The sequence below is a fragment of the Rhinopithecus bieti genome, unplaced genomic scaffold (genome assembly GCF_001698545.2).
Source record: "Rhinopithecus bieti isolate Rb0 unplaced genomic scaffold, ASM169854v2 scaffold_4553, whole genome shotgun sequence".
In the NCBI taxonomy this organism is placed as follows: Eukaryota; Metazoa; Chordata; class Mammalia; order Primates; family Cercopithecidae; genus Rhinopithecus; species Rhinopithecus bieti.
Genome location: NW_016804694.1, coordinates 630,960 through 650,660, shown reverse-complemented (window position 1 = coordinate 650,660; position 19,701 = coordinate 630,960). Strand labels below are relative to the sequence as shown.

The 19,701-nt window shown below is 43.0% G+C and overlaps 1 protein-coding gene and 1 long non-coding RNA gene across 5 annotated transcripts in view; one reads left to right on the top strand and one right to left on the bottom strand.

Moving 5' to 3' along the window:
* SLC26A8 (solute carrier family 26 member 8) overlaps positions 1 to 5,925 on the top strand; it is an 86,508-nt gene extending 80,583 nt beyond the window's left edge. For 2 of the 3 annotated variants that reach the window (XM_017870078.1, XM_017870079.1), the window contains exon 20: positions 5,088 to 5,925. In XM_017870078.1, the coding sequence (XP_017725567.1) occupies positions 5,088 to 5,546 (459 nt within the window). In that variant the 3' untranslated portion in view covers positions 5,547 to 5,925. The remainder of the gene's footprint in view (positions 1 to 5,087) is intronic. The other variant, XR_001885097.1, reaches the window with a different exon arrangement.
* The window catches only part of LOC108528324 (uncharacterized), a 62,298-nt gene that overhangs the window by 35,161 nt on the left and 7,436 nt on the right, over positions 1 to 19,701 (bottom strand). The window contains exon 3 of one of the 2 annotated variants that reach the window (XR_001885098.1): positions 14,252 to 14,330. The exons of the other annotated variant lie outside the window; for it this stretch is intronic. This is a non-coding gene — a long non-coding RNA (uncharacterized LOC108528324). Of the gene's footprint in view, positions 1 to 14,251; positions 14,331 to 19,701 lie in introns of those variants that run through there. 2 annotated transcript variants of the gene reach the window in all.

The window sequence follows — 19,701 nt, the reverse complement described above, 5'->3', positions numbered from 1 at the left end:
TTTATTTTTTTGAGTCGGAGTCTCACTCTGTCGCCCGCGCTTGAGTGCAGAGGCCGGGTCTCAGCTCACTGCAAGCTCCGCCTCCCGGGTTTACGCCATTCTCCTGCCTCAGCCTCCGGAGTAGCTGGGACTACAGGCGCCCGCCACCTCGCCCGGCTAGATTTTTGTATTTTTTTTTTAGTAGAGACGGGGTTTCACCGTGTTAGCCAGGATGGTCTCGATCTCCTGACCTCGTGATCCGCCCGTCTCGGCCTCCCAAAGTGCTGGGATTACAGGCTTGAGCCACCGCGCCCGGCCTAATCTTCATTTTTTATCTATATATCTAACTATTTTGGGCTATGTACCATCTATCTTAGTTCATTAGTGCTACTATAACAAAATATCTGAGACTGGGTAATTTGTACCTAGTAGATATTTATTTCTCACAGTTCTGAATGTGAGAAGTCCAAGATCAAGGTCCCGGCAGTTTCAGTGTCTGCTGAAGGCTTGTTCCATCTTCTCTCTGCAGCATCCTCACGTATCAGAAGGTGGAAGGACAAAAGTGCCTATGCTAGCTCCCTCCAACCCTTTTATAAGGCACTAATCCATTCACAAGGGCAGAGCCCTTATGACTTAAAATCACTCCCAAAAGGCCTCACCTCTTAATACCATCACAATGTGGATTAAGTTTCAACATGGATTTTGGAAGTCACACATGCAAATCATAGCACCATCCAACTATCTATTGAATAAGCCTTCTTTCCCCTACTGATACGTTATTTTCATAAAATATTATATTCTTATGAAAACTAAACTGTATTTCTAGCTTAGTTGTGGATTTCATTGTTCTGTATAGGTTCAGTATCACAGTGTTTTTTGTTTTTGTTTTTGTTTTTTTTTGAGACAGTCTCACTCTGTCGCCCAATCTGGAATGCAGTGTGGATCTCGGCTCACTGCAACCTCCACCTTCCAGGTTCAAGTGATTCTCCTGCCTCAGCCTCCTGAGTAGCTGGGATTACAGGCGTGCACCACCACACCTGGCTAATTTTTGTATTTTTAGTAGAGACAAGGTTTCACCATGCTGCCCAGGCTGGTCTCAAACTCCTGACCTCAGGTGATCTGCCCACCTCAGCCTCCCAAAATCCTGGGATTACAGATGTGAGCCACCACGCCTGGCTATCACACTGTTTTTATTGCTATTACTGTATAATACACTTTAACATTTGGTTAAGAAGTCCTATGTCATCAGTGTTCTATTTCAAAATTTGCTAAGTCATTCTCACCAATTTATTCTTCCAAACCAATGTTTGAATCTTTTGTCAGGTCTCCACCCCACAAAAACAAATCTTATTGAAATAATCATTAGAGTTGTATTAAAAATATAAAATCACTTGAGAATTTATATCTTTATAGTATTCATTCTTCTTATCCAGAAACATAAACTGTCTCTACATTTGCTGTCTTCTTAAATGTTTCATTCATGGTAAGGTTTTGTGACTTTCTTCACATAGGAAAATCCTAGATACTTTATACGTTTTACTTTTTTGTTTTTTTGAGACAGGGTGTCACTCTGTCACCCAGGCTGAAGTGCAGTGGCATGATCACAGTGCACCGCAGCCTCGGCCTCTCAGACTCAAGCAATCCTCCAACCTCAACCTCCTGAGTATTTGGGAGTACAGACGCACACCACTATGCCCAGCTAATATTTATATTTTTCACAGAGATGGGGTTTTGCCATGTTGCCCAGGCTGGTCTTCAACTCCTCGGCTCAAGCAATCCACCCACCTCCACCTCCCAAAGTGCTGGGATTACAGGCATGAGCCACCACACCTGGCCATTTCCATTATATTTTCTAACTGGTAATTGCTAACATATAGAAAACTCATTGGTTTTTATTAAATTATTTGGCTACCTTTGTGAATCATTTTACTATTCCTAAGAGGTTTCACTATTAATTCCTTTGGGTTTTCCAAATAGGAAAATATTTTCTAAAAATAATACTAATCTCTTATGTTCCAATGATTAGAATTCTTATTTCAATATCATGTATTATTGCACTAACTAAACCTCTCAGAACAATTTAAGTCATAATGATGAATCTTGTCTTACTCCTGAATTTAATGAGGATTCTTGCGTGTCTCTATTAAGATTAGTGGTGGCCAGGTGTGGTGGCTCACGCCTGCAATCCTAGCACTTTGAGATGCCAAAGCAGGCGGGATCACTTGAGGCCAGGAGTTTGAGACCAGCCTGGCCAACATGGCAAAACCCCGTCTCTATTAAAAATACAAAAAAATTAACTGGGCATGGTGGTACGCGCCTATAACCCCAGCTACTCAGGAGGCCAAGGCACGAGAATCACTTTAACCCAGGAAGCGGAGGTTGCAGTGGGCTGAGATCGTGCCACTGCACTCCAGCCTGGATGACAGAGTGAGACCCTGTCTCAAAAAAAGTTAAAAAATAAAAGACTAGTGGTGACAGCTGGTTTAAGATGGACATATCAGCTAGGCATAGTGACTCATGCCTGTAATGCCAGCACTTTGGGAGACTGAGGCAGAAGAATCACTTGAGGCCAGGAATTTCAGAGCAACCTGGACAACACAGTGAGACGCTATCTTGAAAAAAAAAATTAATTAATTAAAAATCAGCCAGGTATGATGGTGCATACCTGTAATCCTAGCTACTTGGGAGCTTGAGGCAGGAGGATTGCTTGAGCCCAGTAGTTTAAGGTCACAGTGAGCTTTGATTTTGCCACTGCACTCCAGTCTGGATGACAGAGTAAGACCCGGCCAAAAAAAATAAAAAAGATGGACATTATCTACTATGTTTTAAAAAAGTATTTTCCTAATGTACTAACATTCTTATATTAAGACTTGGTATTGAATATGTCAATTGTTTTCTGCTATTTAAGATAGGGAAGATTAGGAGAGTAGCAAGTTCTATTTCATGTGTATTGAATTCAAAATGCCTGGGCCGGGTGTGGCCTCACGCCTGTAATCCCAGCACTTTGGGAGGCGAGGCAGGTGGATCCCTTGAGGCCAGGAGTTCGAGATTAGCCTGGCCAATGTGGTGAATCCTCTTCTCGACTAAAAATACAAAAATTAGTTAGGTGTGGTGGTGCACGCCTGTCATTCCAGCTACTTGAGAGCCTGAGGCAGGAGAATCACTTGAACCTGGGAGGCAGAGGTTGCAGCGAGCCAAGATCATGCCACTGTATTCCAGCCTAGGCAACAGAACAATACTCAAAAAAAAAAAAAAAAAAAAAAAGGTTGCCTATTAAACATTCAAATGGAGATGTCAAGAATGGAAGTGAATATATGAACCTGCAGATCAGGGAAGGGTTATAATTAAAGAATCATCAGCATCAGCATACAGATGGTAACGAAAATTATAGGCCCAAAATAAAAGTCCCTACGGAGAGAGCATAGATAGAGAAGAGAAAGGTCCCAGGATCAAGCGCTGGGGCATACCAACATCTAGAAGTCCAGTAGAAGTAGAGGAGACAGCAGAGAGACCAAGAAGCAGCAACCAGGAAGGAACGAGGAAAAGCCGAAGAGTGTCATATGGTGGTTGAGAAGAAAATGTTTCAGGAAAGGTGAAGTGATTAATTTGGAGGAATGGTGCTACAGGCTGATTCAAGGCTTATGCAAGGCCTATGGGTGCCTGCTATGTGACAAGCTTAGTGTCTGCTACTGGGGATATCAAGAACCAGGCCCTGTCATATATCACAAGCTTAGAGTCTAGTAAGGAGTAGGTTTGTAAATAAATAAAGCAATACATTACTAGTACTATGATGAAAGTGTGAATGAGGTGTAGCTGGAACACAAAAGAAGCTATGGTCCTGCCTGGTCATCTTAGCTCTGAATCTGGGGTGATGATTAAGTGCATGTGGACAAGTTGGAGGAGGACAAGTCAGGCAAAAGGAGCGGCATGCACAAAGCTGAGCAGTAGTCAGGCAACTCTGGGTAACTTTATGGTGAGAGCAAAGGGCAGGGACCACAGCTGGAATAAAGCTAAAGAAGAATGGCAAGAGGCCAGGTCACACACAGCCTTATATGCCCTGTCAAGGATTGCACTGGGGGTTGGCAAGACAAGTAAGATCAAGAAGACAAGATGTTTCAGAATGTTGTTAAGTCCATTGCTGTTTTAAATGGTTGCTCTGAAATCCTGTCTAGCTAGAAAAGCCAGAGAAATTCTAAGTTGGAAATTGATTGAGTCTGAAGAATAGTGAGTAACTGAGAAACCAGAGGTTAGAAGGAAGATGAAAAGCAGATTTATGGATGATATCATTGGCATTTTGAAGAAAATTTTAAAATTTTAATAAAAAATAAATAAAGGCTGGGTGCAGTGGCTCATGCCCGTAATCCCAGCACTTTAGGAGGCTGAGGCGGGCAGATCACTTGAGTTCAGGAGTTCAAGACCAGCCTGGCCAACATGGTGAAACCCTGTCTCTACTAAAAATATAAAAATTAGCCAGTCATGGTGGTGCATATCTGTAGTCCCAACTACCTGGGAGGCTGAGGCAAGAGAATCACTTGAATTCAGGAAGTAGAGGTTGCAGTGAGTCAAGATCATGCCACTGCACTCCAGTCTGGGCAACAGAGCAAGATTCTGTGTCAAAATTAATAACAATAATAAAAAGAAAAGTAGACTTAGGCAAGAAATATTTTCTACTCTGCAAGGAACCCATGGTTCTGGTACCTTAAGTCCTATTGTATTCTAAATTCCTTGACTGCTCAAAGATGAAAAGTCTGGGTTTTGTTTGTTTGTTTTTTGCGACAAAGTCTCACTCTGTTGCTCAGGCTGGAATGCAGTGATGCAAACACAGCTCACTGCAGTCTTGGCCTCAAGCGATCCTCCTGCCTCAGCCTCCTGGGTAGCCAGAACTACAGGCATGTGCCATCATGCCCAGCTAGTTTTTAAAATTATTATTATTATTATTTGTAAAGATAGAAGTTTCACTATGTTGCCCAGGCTGACCTTGAACTCCTGGGCTAAAGTGATTCTCCTGCCCCAGCCTCCCAAAGTGCTGGGATTAAAGGTATGAGCCACTGCGTTCAGCAGAAAGTTAAATTTAATTAGAAATTTTAACCTACCTACTTGTATTTCAGAATGACAACTCAACATATAAAATGAGCAGCAGTTTTCTAGGAAGTCAAAAAAATGTAAGTCCAGGCTTCACCAAGATCCAACAGCCTATAGAAGAGGAGTCGGAGTTGGATTTGGAACTGGAGTCAGAACAAGAGGGTGGGCTGGGTCTAGACCTAGACCTGGATCGGGAACTGGAGCCTGAGTCAGAGCTGGAGCCTGAAATGGAGCCCAGGGCTGAGACTGAGACTGAGACCGAGAACGAGATGGAGCCCCAGCCTGAGACTGAGCCCGAGATGGAGCCTGACCCCAAATCTAGGCCAAGAGCTCACACTTTCCCTCAGCAGCATTACTGGCCTATGTATCATCCGCGTATGGCTTCCACCCAGTCTCAGACTCAGCCTCAGACATGGTCAGTGGAGAGAAGACGCCATCCTATGGACTCATACTCACCGGAGGGCAACAGCAATGAAGATGTCTAGGAGATGAACTGGAAATAAGGGGTCGGATAATCCTGGCAAATCCTCCTACCCAAAAGGGGTCAATTGTCCAGAGACCTAGATTGGATATGAACTAGCAGTACTTCCTTCCTGACTGTGACTCCTACCACCTGCCGGCCTTCTTCTTTGTTCTGCACTGGGATCACACTCCCAGATCACATTACTAAATGCCAACAATTATCTCTTAATTCCCTATCCAGGCTCCCCTCATTTCACCTTCAGCATATATTCTAGTCATGAATTTCCTTCTTCACACACCCCACATCTCCGGGCTTTGTGCCAGACCATCTCTAACTTAATCCTCTCATCCCTGTTCCCCTTTCTCCAAAGAGATGAAGCTCAAATAAAATGTATAGCTCTAGTAACATTTGGATCCTTCCTGCACCTTCTCCCTTCTCTGTATTCTGTATCCTGAAGGAAATGTCAAATGGGAGGGATCCCAGAAGGGAGTGGACATGGTAGAGAAGAGATGAACAAGAGAAAAAAAAATGAAGTAGCATTTGTATTTTACATGCAAGGTATCTTCCCTTTACTGATAGGGGAAATGGGGAAAACAGGTAGGTTAATCCAGGTCAAAAGCAAGCCAGCCTGTGAGACTCGTAGTACACGGTCCTGCTAAGCTGAGAGCACTTTTGCTGTCATTCTCAGAGGTCAAGATCTTATCCTGCCACTGGTTTCATAAGGCCAATTAGCTGTACCAACTGATGGGAATTCCCTTTATGAGTTCCCTTTCTGGAACTCTCCCTGGGGTTCAGATTCACATTCACCATTGCTTCTTTCTTACAAGTTTTTAAGATATAGGCAATTTGGAATCTGTACTCTTGGTGCACTGAGGAGTTAAAATCTGTGACAGCCACAACCAGCCTAGAAGTTGGAAAAGTCAGTCATTACTAGTTTTGTCCAAATCCATTCAAAAAATTTCCCCCTTCCCCATTTAAAATATGTCTAGTATTAAAGTATGACTAGAAGAAAAATATAGACCCCTGGACAAAGGTATATGAAATCCTGAATTTTATTTCCAGCTCAAAAAACATGACTCCTCCTGCTTGGGTACTCCATTTATCTTGTTAAGTGAAATAAATCTTAGTTAAAATATAGATTTCTTTTATCATAAAGATAGCATATGCATTCACCCATTGTAGAAGCATTTTGTTAAGCATCTGCTACATGCGTAGCATCTTGAACTGTGAGGTAGGTAAAATAATATTATCCTAATTTATACATGCATAAAACTGAGATATAATGTGCAACATGACCTTGTAAATACAAAAAGAGGTACGGGCCAAAGTCACAAGCTTCATTGTTTCATGTTTACTGAACACATTTATTGAAGGCCTACTCTGTGCTAAGCACTGTCCCAGGTGCTGAAGATACAGGATGGGTATAGAACAGATGACAAAAATAATTACAAGTTGTGAAAAGTAATAAATTACAAATTGTGAAGGTGAAACACAAGAAACTCTTGGGGCATGTATCAAGAGGACCTGATCTAGTCTTGAGTCTCAAGGAAGTTCTTCCTAAGGCAATGACATATGACTTGAGATCTGAAGGATGAGTAGGAGTTAGGCTTAAAGTAAATTCCAATGATTGCTAGAAGAGCAGGACCAAATGGGAACCCAAGAGCAGTGGCCATGGATAAGAACATCTGGGGCACAACTAGATGGAGCCTATGATACCAAGGGCTCAACTAGAAATGTCAAGCCGGGAATAAGTTGTCAGGATGGCAGGGACAGGCACAGAAATCTGCCAAAGCCAAGGAAACATTTCATATTTATAACAGGAGACTAAGAAGTGCACAGAGAGCCCATTTTCTGCGGGTTGCTGCCTTCTCACTCCAGTTCCCTTCTAGTCCCATGTATCCATTAAAGTCTGTAAACAGAGAATCAATGGCTTCTGATACTTGTGCCATTAAGTCGCAGAGTCTAGACTTGGGTCCCTTCTGCTACAACTGTAACGAGGCTGTATTAGTCTGTTTTCACACTGCTATAAAGATACTACCTGAGACTAGGTAATTTATAAAGAAAGGAGGTGTATTGGACCATTTTCATGCTACCGATAAAGACATATCTGAGACTGGGAAGAAAAAGGTTTAATTGAACTTACAGTTCCACATGGCTTGGGAGGCCTCAGAATCATGGCAGGAGGTGAAAGGCACTTCTTACATGGTGGCGGCAAGAGAAAATAGGAAGAAGCAAAAGCGGAAACCGCTGATAAAACCATCAGATCTCGTGAGACTATTCACTGTCATGAGAATAGCATGGGAAAGACCGTCCCCCATGATTCAATTACCTCCCCCTGGGTCCCTCCCATAGCACGTGGGCATTCTGGGAGATATAATTAAAGTTGAGATTTGATGGGGACACAGCCTCCAACAAACCATTCCACCCCGACCCCTCTAAATCTCATGTCCTCAAGTTTCAAAACAAATCATGGCTTACCAACAGTCCCCCAAAGTCTTAACTCATTGCAGCATTAACACAAAAGTCCACAGTCCAAAGTCTCATCTGAGACAAGGCAAGTCCCTTCCCTCTATGAGCCTGTAAAATCGAAAGCAAGCTAGTTACTTCCTAGATATAATGGGAGTACAGGTATTAGGTAAATACAGCCATTCCAAATGGGAGAAATTGGCCAAAATGAAGGGTGTACAGGACCTATGCAAGCCCAAAATCCAGCGGGGCAGTCAAATTTCAAAGCTCCAAAATTATCTCCTTTGACTCCAGGTCTCACATCCAGGTTATGCAAGAGGTGGGTTCCCATGGTCTTGGGCAACCCCACCCCTGTGGCTATGGAGGGTACAGCCTCCCTCCTGGCTGCATTCATGGACTAGTGTTGAGTGTCTGCAGCTTTTCCAGGTGCACAGTGCAAGCTGTCAGTGGATCTACCAATCCGGGATCTGGGGGATGGTGGCCCTCTTCTCACAGCTCCACTAGACAGTGCCCCAGTAGAGACTGTGTGTGAGGGCTCCAATCCCACATTTCCCTTCTGCACTGCCCTAGCAGAGATTTTCCATGAGGGCCCTACCCCTATAGCAATCTTTTGCCTGGGCATCCAGGCATTTCCATACATCTTCTGAAATCCAGGCAGAGGTTCCCAAACCTCAATTCTTGACTTCTGTGCACCCACAGGCTCAACACCATGTGGAAGCTGCCAAGGCTTGGGACTTCCACCCTCTGAAGCCATAGCCCAAGCTCTTTGTTGGCCCCTTTCAGCCATGACCAGGGCAGCTGGGACACAGGGCACCAAGTCTCTAGGCTGCGCATAGCACAGGGACCTAGGCCTGACCCATGAAACCACATTTTCTTCCTGGGCCTCCAGGCCTGTGATTGGAGGGGCTGCTGTGAAGGTCTCTGACATGGCCTGGAGACATTTTCCCCATGGTCTTGGGGATTAACATTAGGCTCCTTGCTACTTATGCAAATTTCTGCTGCCAGCTTGGATTTCTCTCCAGAAAATTGGTTTTTCTTTTCTATCACACTGTCAGACTGCAAATTTTCTGAACTTTTATGCTCTGCTTCTTTTATAAAACTGAATGCCTTTAACAGTACCCAAGTCACCTCTTGAATGCTTTGCTGCTCAGAAATTTCTTCTGCCAGATACCCTAAATCATCTCTGTCAAGTTCAAAGTTCCACAAATCTCTAGGGCAGGGGCAAAATGCCACCAGTCTCTTTGTTAAAACATAACAAGAGTCACCTTTGTTCTAGTTCCCAACAAGTTCCTCATCTCCATCTGAGACCACCTCAGCCTGGACCTTATTGTTCATGTCACTATCAGCATTTGTTGGGCAGCATTCAACAAATCTCTAGGGAGTTCCAAATTTTCCCACATTTTCTTGTCTTTTTCTGAGCCCTCCAAACTGTTCCAACCTCTGCCTGTTACCCAGTTCCAAAGTCGCTTCAACATTTTCAGGTATCTTTTCAGCAGCACCCCACTCTACTAGTACTAATTTACTGTATTAGTCTGTTTTCATGCTGCTGGTAAAGACATATCTGAGACTGGGAAGAAAAAGAGGTTTAACTGAACTTATAGTTCCACATGGCTTGGGAGACTTCAGAATCATGGGAGGAGGCAAAAGGCACTTCTTACATGGTGGTGGCAAGAGAAAATGAGGAGAATGCAAAAGCGGTAACCCCTGATAAAACCATCAGATCTTGTAAGACTTATTCACTATCACAAGAATAACACAGGAAAGACCGGCCCCCATGATTCAATTACCTCCCCCTGGGTCCCTCCCACAACACGTGGGAATTTTGGGATATACAATTAAAGTTGAGATTTGGTGGGAACACAGCCAAACTATACCAGGACGTTTAATTGACTTACAGTTCCACATGGCTGGGGAGGCCTCAGGAAACTTACAATTATGGTGGAAGGCAAAGGGGAAGCAGTCACCTCCTTCACAAGGTGGCAGGAGAGAGCAAAAGGGGAGCTGCCAAACACTTTTAAAACCATCAGCTCTCGTGAAAACTCACTATCACGAGAACAGCATGGGGGAAACTGCCCCCACGGTCCAATCACCTCCCACCAGGTCCCTCCCATGTGGCGACTGCAATTCGGATTACAGTTCAAGATGAGATTTGGATGGGGACACAGAGCCAAACCATATTAATGGTTAAATATTGGCTTTGATGCATGACCTCAGAAAGACCAACCAGATGCTTGGACTATACTCTGTCTTTTAAAAATACTCTGGTATAAACCCATAGCATCGAGCCCCTCCCAAAGTAATCAAATAAGGAACATTGATTAACCCATTATAAATAGTATAGCACTAAAGAAAGGGTAAAGTGATTAACAATTCAAAGGCTAAGTCTTCCAACACGGAGATCACCTGAAATTCTAAGCCATTTCAAACTGTACCAAATGGTATAGTTTGGATTAGTTAGCTCACTTCTCACAGCATGGTCATCATGGTTTTCCCTCTCTAATAAGAAACTGGAGAAAAATTCTAAAGGCTGCAAAATGGGTAAAGAATAAGTTGGAAAGTATGAATGTCTTGGAAGCACAAATACTTTCATTACTTTCCTTCAAAACAGCTTGTGTTCTACAGTAAATGGCAGTTGAGGTATGATTTTCATATGTGAGTATCTAAGTGGATTCCATAGTACTGCAAAAAAGTAGGTTTGAAAGAGACTGTCAAAAAATAAAGTGACCCCAGGTAGCTGTCTCTGTATGTGTTAAATGTCACAAAGTCCAAGGACTCAACTATATTGCATCTAGATGTGACTCATTAGCAGAGTAGAGAAAGTAATGGCATAATTCAAGGTTATTAATGATCACAGGGCCATAGAATCTCAGTGCTTGGAAGGACCACAAGGGTTGACTAGTCAAATTACCCATCTAATCTCTTACAATTTAATTAAACATTTATTGGAATGCTCACCATATCCTAGATACTATGGGTTTTAGTAATCTATTGCTTACATAATAAACCACCCCAAAATTCAGTAGCTTAAAACAATAATCATGCCTTTGCTAATAATTCTGCAATTTAGGTTGGGTTTAGCTGGGCCCATTTTTTAAATAATTTTTTAGTTTTGCAGCTGGGCCTGTTCTTTTATTTTTGTAAAGACAGGGTCTTGCTATGTTGCCCAGGCCAGTCTCAAACTCCTGGCCTCAAGTGATCTTCCCACATCAGCCTCCCAAACTGCTGGGATTACAGGCATGAGCTACCACACTCTGCCCCCAGATATTTTTTATACCTGCTTGGTTGAGTCTGCAGATGTAGAACTCATGAATATGGAGGGCTGACTCCACATAGTACCACCTATAAAGTAATTACGCCAAAAAAATGAACCTGAATATTATCAATCCTCTAGATCTTGTAGATTGAAGCAAATACAAGGAGCAGAGGAACATGTTAAATAACACTAGGAGAATCTAATTAGTAGAATCCAAAAAATTCAACAGAACAAATGAACCAGTTTCTTTAACAACTAAGATGAAAAACAGCTGGGCATGGTGGTATGTGCCTATAGTCCCAGCAACTTGGGAGGCTGACACAGGAGGATCGCTTGAGCCCAGGAGTTAGAGACCAGCCTGGGCAACATAGAAAGACCACATATTTAAAAAAAAGAAAGAAAGAAAGAAAGAAAAACAAACATAACAACAACAAAAACAAAGAGGGAGGAGGAACCTATAAACCAGGAGACTTAAGAGTTACATCAACTACATGCAATGCATGGACCTTGTTTGAATCCTATGTGAACTAATTAACTGGAAAAGAACATAAGAAAACTTCTACTTTTGAGTAAAATGTAGTAGGAAGTGACAGTTTATCACTTTATATCAAGAAGAAAAACATGGGCTGGGCATCGTGACTCATGCATATAATCCCAACACTTTGGTAGGTTTAGGCAGGAGGATCACTTGAGCTCAGGAACTTGAGACCAGCCTGGGCAACATGGTGAGACCCTGTCTCTTAAAAAAAAAAAAAAGTGAAAAAAAGAATGAATTATAACAATCATATTTTGAAAGATATTGGAGAACTGTGGAAGCAAAGAAGATTAAAAGAACTAAAAGTTAAGAGAGAAAAGATTCCTTTCCAGGGAAGTTGAGATTATTGGCCATTTTCTTTCTTAGGGGTTTGTATTAGTCTGCTTTTACGCTGCTGATAAAGACATACCTGAGACTGGGCAATTTACAAAGGAAAGAGGTTTAATGGAGAACTCACAGTTCCACATGGCTAGAGAAGCCTCAAGATTATGACAGAAGGCAAAGAGGAGCAAGCCACATCTTACATGGATGGCAGCAGGTAAAGAGAGAGCTTGTGCAGGGCAACTCCCGTTTCCTGAAACCATCAGATCTCGTGAGACCCATTCACTGTCACAAGAACAGTACGGGAAAGACCCACCCCCCTAATTCAATCATCTTCCACCAGGTCCCTCCCACAACACGTGGGAATTATGGGAGCTACAAGATAAGATTTGGGTGGGGACACAGAGCCAAACCATATCAGGGTTATTTGCTGAGTTTGGGTAAGTGCTAAAGATCAGGCTTTCCTTCGGCACAGTGAACCTTCTGATAGCCACATGGCTGTCACTGACTGCTGTTCTACTCAAGACATCTGCTGAGTGCCAGGGCCACTCAGGAGACTAGAGATTGGCCTGCAAAGGCAAAATGAAGTTTCCTACAGTCTGAAAATGCTTAGGAGACAAAGTACCACCATGGAAAGGGGCCATAAGCACACACAGAGTCTTCCCCTTGAAACATTTAAAACCAGAAGCAGGCTGAGTCTAACTAATGCCAGAGCATAGCTCAATTCCTGATTGAATTGAGATTATAACTGCCTCACCTTATTTGCCTTATTAGGCAAATAAAAAGAAGTGTATATCCTATCTTGGGGGTAGTAACATTGACTTCAGTTTATGGTTTTGTTTTGTTTTGTTTTTTTGTTTGAGACGGAGTCTTGTTCTGTCGCCCAGGCTGGAGCGCAGTGGCGCTATCTCGGCTCATTGCAAGCTCTGCCTCCCAGGTTCACGCCATTCTCCTGCCTCAGTCTCCCAATTAGCTGGGACTACAGGCACCCGCCACCAGGCCTGGCTAATTTTTTGTATTTTTTAGTAGAGATGGGGTTTCACCGTGTTAGCCAGGACAGTCTCGATCTCCTGACCTCATGATCTGCCCACCTCGGCCTCCCAGAGTGCTGGGATTACAGGCGTGAGCCACCGTGCCCAGCCCAGTTTTGTTTTTAAACAACATCCAGCATATAGTTAGAAACAATCACAAGACACATGAAGAGGCAGGAAAAGTATCTGATAATCAAGAAAAATTATATAATAGAAGCAGTCCCACAGATGATCCAGGTGTTAGAATTAGCAGTCAAGGACTTCAGAATAATGATCATAAGTATGTTAAAGTAGAGTAAAAGATGGGCAAAATGAAAAGATAGATAATTTCAAAAGAGAATTGTAACCTATAGAAAAAGAATCAAATGGGCATTCTAGAACTGAAATATGAAGTATTAGAAAAGAAAAATTTATCAGATGAATTTAACAGACTGGACACAGCAAAAGATAGGATTAGATAACTCAGACAGGAAACAGAAAATATTCTAAATGAAGCACATAGAGAAAAATATTTAAAAAAATTAAAAAACAGAAAAGAGCATTCAAGACATGTAGGACAAAGTCAAATGACCTAATATGTATCTTTTTTTTTTTTTTTTTTTTTTTGAGACAAAGTCTCAGCCTGTCACCCAGGCTGGAGTGTAGTGGCGCCATCTCAGCTCACTACAACCTCTGCCTCCCGGGTTCAAGCGATTCTCTTGCTTCAGCCTCCTAAGCAGCTGGGACTACAGGTGCACACCATCACGCCTGGCTAATTTTTGTATTTTTAGTAGAGACAGAGTTTCGCCATGTTGGCCAGGCTGGTCTCAAACTCCTGACCTTGTGATCCACCCACCTCAGCCTCCCAAAATGCTGGGATTACAGGTGTGAGCCACCACACCTGGCCCCCTAATATATATCTTATAGGAGTTCCAGAAACAGAGAAGAGAATAGGGAAAGCAATATCTGAAACTATAGTGACTGGCAATTTGCCAAAACAGGAAAGATCGCTCAAAGATTCAAGAAGACTGACAAACACGATAAATAGAAACCAAGTGTAGGCATATAATAGCCAAGTTGCTGAAAATCAAAGATAAACAGTAAATCTTACACAAAGCCAGAGAAAGAAGACCCATACTTACGGGAGAACAGCAAGAACGCTGATTGTTAAACTTTCCCATGATAGCCAGAAGACTCTTTTAGGACGACATCTTTTAAGTTCTGAAAGAAAAAATATATGGGCTGGGTGTGGTGGCTCATGCCTATAATCCCAGCACTTTGGAAGGCCGAGGTCAGGGGATGGATCACTTAAAGCCGGGAGTTTGATATCAACCTGGCCATCATGGTGAAACTCCATCTCTACTAAAAATTTTTAAAAATTACTCAGGCGTGGTGGTACGCACCTGTAGTCCCAGCTACTCGGGAGGCTAAAGTAGGAGAATCGCTTGAATCCCAGAGGCAGAAGTTACAGTGAGCCGAGTTCATACTACTGCACTCCAGCCTGGGTGATAGAGCGAGACTTCGTCAAGAAAAGAAAAAAGAAAACAGAAGAGAAGAGAAAAGAAAAGAGAAAAGATGGCACCTAAAATTGCTGAGAGATGAATGAGCTTGAGGATGAAACGCATGTTGCTGAGTTCTGAGGTCTCTCAGCTTCAGATTGATAGCTCCAAACAGTGGTTTGTGTGTATCATCAAAGAAAAAAAAAAAGCCTTAACAAATTAATTTTGGCTTACCACTCACTCCTATCTGAATATGGCCTAGGCCGGGCGCGGTGGCTCAAGCCTGTAATCCCAGCACTTTGGGAGGCCGAGGCGGGCGGATCACAAGGTCAGGAGATCGAGACCATCCTGGCTAACACGGTGAAACCCTGTCTCTACTAAAAATACAAAAAACTAGCCAGGCGAGGTGGCGGGCGCCTGTAGTCCCAGCTACTCAGGAGGCTGAGGCAGGAGAATGGCGTGAACCCGGGAGGCGGAGCTTGCAGTGAGCTGAGATCCGGCCACTGCACTCCAGCTTGGGCGACAGAGCAAGACTCCGTCTCAAAACAAAACAAAACAAAACAAAACAAAAAAAAAAATAGAATATGGCCTAAAAGCAAACAGCTTTTATATATCTGAATTTTTTCATTCATTCATTCATGTACCTACCCATGCATTTATTTTCTTATTCATCCATGCATGTTTGGATCAAATATTCAAGATAGTCCTTGCCCTCAAGATCTCCATAATTTGAACAAGCTAGAGGGACAGAATATATTACAATACTATGTGATATGTACAACTCAAAAATTAATTAAGAAAAACTACAGTGGCCAGGCACGGTGGCTCTCACCTATAACTTCCTTGAAGAGCAAGTATTATTCCCCTACTTTTCTGTATCTTATAGATTTCTCTTAAAAGCAAATATTTTTCTGCGATACAGAAAAGTAGGGGAAAAGCGAATCTCCTGTACTTCTGCTGCCTACAGATAAACTCTGTGGGGTTTTTGCTTTACTGTAAAGCATAGACTGTCATAATAGTGGAGGAATTCCCCTTTCCCCCTTCCCAGTGTTATAGAACTTTAGAAAAAATCCAGCAAATCATGGGGTGCCTTGGTTAAATCTGAAAGAAAAATAACCTATCCTAACATGCATTTCTTGTTCTCAAGGAAATTAAGATAAACAACTTGGGAAGTGGGGCCAGCTCCCCATACCTGGACACAGCCCTCTAGGCAGCTCCAGAACTACGTTTGTTTCCAGCATCCTTTCCTTAGGTTTAATAAACTTGAGAAACTGCCAGGGGAGTCGACCGAAACTATGGCCATTCCCTTACCCTCTCCAATTGTTTTAGGAAGCTGCCTCTCCAATCCCAGGGGAGGCTGTCCTTGGTCAACCTGTGACATCAGCAATTTACCTCCAGATTTCTTCACTGAAGGAATATTTGAGCGCTTGCTTTGTACTGAGCCTTATGCCTGTCTGTGGTTTTACAGGATGAGTTCCTTCTCTGGAAGAAGTCATAGGCTGAGGGGGAGAGTGCATGTAACTCAGAGACTATAATGCTGGGTGCACTGACCAAGTTGTTTCAGAGAAGAGGGCTGTGAGGATGTGGAGGAGGCAGGACAGGACTTTACCTCACCCTCTGCTGGGGGCATTGGGAAAGTCCTGTGGATAGGGGGCTAGAGGAAAGCATGTGGCTCTTCTGGTCACAGATACCTATGGTGCCCTTAACCTGCTACATCCCCTGAAACCTGACCACTGGTTTTCATTCCGCCTGTAGTATCTGACTCTGTGAGATCTCAATGCATGTTATAAAGGATGCATAGGAGACAGAGCATCTGAGAAAATTCCTACTCTCTCACTCCACAATTATGCTGGGCTGCCCCTTCTCTTCCAGATAACAGGTGTGTTTTTATCAGTGGCCTACAGGCAGGCCAAAATAGAATAACAACACCCATTTATCAACCCTTCGCTGTGTGTTAAGCTCTGTTCAAAGCACTTCATGAAAGTCAACACATTAACCTGCACGAAAATCCTGAGGTAGGGCTATTACGCCCCCCCCCGCCTTTTTTTTTTTTTTTTTTGAGATGGAGTCTTGCTGTGTCACCCAGGCAGGAGTGCAATGATGCGATCTTGGCTCACTGCCACCTCCGCCTCCCGGGTTCAAGCGATTCTTCTACCTCAGCCTCCCGGGTAGCTGGGATTATAGGCGTGCTCCACCATGCCCGGCTAATTTTTGTATTTTTAGTGGAGACGGGGTTTCACTATGTTGGCCAGGCTAGTCTCGAACTCCTGACCTCAGGTGATCCACCCACCTCAACCTCCCAAAGTGCTAGGATTATAGGAGTGAGCCACAGCACCAGGCCTAAGTTTTGTATTTTTAGCAGAAATGGGGTTTCACCATGTTGGCCAGGCTGGTCTCGAACTCCTAACCTTAGGTGATCCACCTGCCTCTGCCTCCCAAGGTGCTTGGATTACAGACATGAGCCACCGCACCCAGCNTTTTTTTTTTTTTGAGATGGAGTCTTGCTGTGTCACCCAGGCAGGAGTGCAATGATGCGATCTTGGCTCACTGCCACCTCCGCCTCCCGGGTTCAAGCGATTCTTCTACCTCAGCCTCCCGGGTAGCTGGGATTATAGGCGTGCTCCACCATGCCCGGCTAATTTTGTATTTTAGTGGAGACGGGGTTTCACTATGTTGGCCAGGCTAGTCTCGAACTCCTGACCTCAGGTGATCCACCCACCTCAACCTCCCAAAGTGCTAGGATTATAGGAGTGAGCCACAGCACCAGGCCTAAGTTTTGTATTTTAGCAGAAATGGGGTTTCACCATGTTGGCCAGGCTGGTCTCGAACTCCTAACCTTAGGTGATCCACCTGCCTCTGCCTCCCAAGGTGCTTGGATTACAGACATGAGCCACCGCACCCAGCCTATTACCCCCATTTTCTAAATGACGAGATGAGGGTACATTTTCCCACTGCCCTAGATTCCACCAAAGCCCCTAAGTCTAACATTTTGTCTGCTGCTTAGTATCTACAGCAGCAAGGGTTCAGGATGAGCCCAGTAATATAAATTTCCAGGCTGGTTAGAGGCAAGGGTGGTGCCACCAAGGAGGAAAGAGGCAGAGTTGGAAGGAAGGACAATTCACATTAATGAGTGCAAGAGATGGTGCAGATTCCTGACAGGCATTATCATATTTCATGGTCACTTCCTCCTCTGCCTCTCCTGGAAGGAGGGCCAATTATTCTTTTTACACAGGGGAAGAATCTAAGACCAGGAGTTTGCCCCAAAATTACAGTTATTCAATATCACTGTCAGAATTCAAACCCAGGTTGGATTCCAAAGATTAGGCCTTTTCTCTGCTCCACGCTGCATCTTCGATTTGGAGAAAGGTGACCTTTTGGTGCCTTTGGACTGAGAAACCCAAATCAGTGCAGCACCAGGTGCTTCTGTCTCTTTGCCTCTTTTCCTCGCCCCCTGAAACCATACAGCCAGAAACAGGTTTTACATTCTTTCATAACATCCCACATACATTCATCAAGCACCAAGCATCACATGGTTAGGGTATCCAACAGCTTTCTATGTCCTAGAGATACAGTAGTGAACAAAGGTCAAACATCTCAGCCTTTATGGAGCTTTCATTCCAAGGAGTGGTGGAGCAGACAAAAGTAGCAAGCAAGCAAGCAAACAAAAACGCCTCTCTCCCTCCCCCAGTGAATCTCAGGTGCATTGCCAGCAGGTGTGTAAATCTCCCAGCGGTCCACTCTAAGGAATATACTGAAATACTGGTGTCTGGATTAAAAAAGTAAGTAACTTTAATGACCAAGTAACACATCTTTTTGTAAGTTAGGTAGCTTCCAATTATTTGTTTTCAACAAAATTGAATAAAGACCTCCTGGAATTGTCAGCTGATGGGTCATTAAAATGAGTTTGGACTATGATTGTTGTGTGATTTTTGGCACATTATTTGGAAAGAGTTCCAAAAGAACTGAATGCTATTGCTATAGCAAACCCCTTTTCATTCCCATCTACTTGTTTTATGTAAGTTTTCTTAATTTAAAAAAAAAAAAAGGAATGATGTAGGACTCATTGAGAAAAATCACATACCATCACACTGAGATGCATTTGCAATAAAATTTCATTTATTGAAAAATGATGCTATGTGTTACTTTGATTAATCATGCAATAATAATACTTGTAATAATAGGTAAGGAACTTTTTAATGGATTATGGTCCGAGGAAATGTTTTTACAAATTAAATTTCTATGTAAATGCACACTTGTGTGGCAGAGAAGTATGAAAGGATGATCGATAAAAGACTTTCAAGCATAAAATTACCAGAGGATAAACTTCTGTGAGAACCAAATGGAATAGAAAGGCAAGTTCAAGGAGAAAAAGGAGTAATGTACAATTTCTTATAGTTCCAAGAGTGCTTTTGCTTTATATATCTCTCTATATAAATGGATGATGGTACATAACAAATTGCTATATATATTTAAATTCCATTGGATGGCATTCAAAACTATGATATAACAGCTTTATTTTAAAATTTCAAATTCCTTTCCAATCTGTATGCCTTTTATTTAATTTTCTTGCCTATTGTTTCTGGCTAGAACCTCCAGCACAGTACTGAACAGGAGTGGTGAGAGTGGACATCTCCTCTGGTTCCTGATCTTAGCGGGAGGGCATTCAGCCTTTCATCATTAAATATGATGTTAGCTGTGGGTGTTTCATAGATGACCTTGATCAGGTTGAGAAAGTTCCTTTCTATTCCTAGTTTGTTGAGTGTTTTGCCTAGGGCTAGTTTTTAAGATTATTTTAGTGGGTAAGGGAGCATAATGCTTGAAAGTTCAAGTTCCTGAGATGTGCTGTCCCTGCTATTTGTTACCCCAGCACCAAACACAGTGCCTGCCCAAAAAAAGAGGGGCCCTCTTTTTTTTTCTTAAATATTTGTGGGCAAGCTATCTCTCACCACTCCCCACTTGCATTATATATATATTTTTGTTTGTTTGTTTTGTTTTTTTGAGAGAGGGTCTCACTATCACCCAAGCTGAAGTACAGTGGCACAATTACGGCTCACTGCAACAACCTCCTGGGCTCAAGCAATCCTCCTACCTCA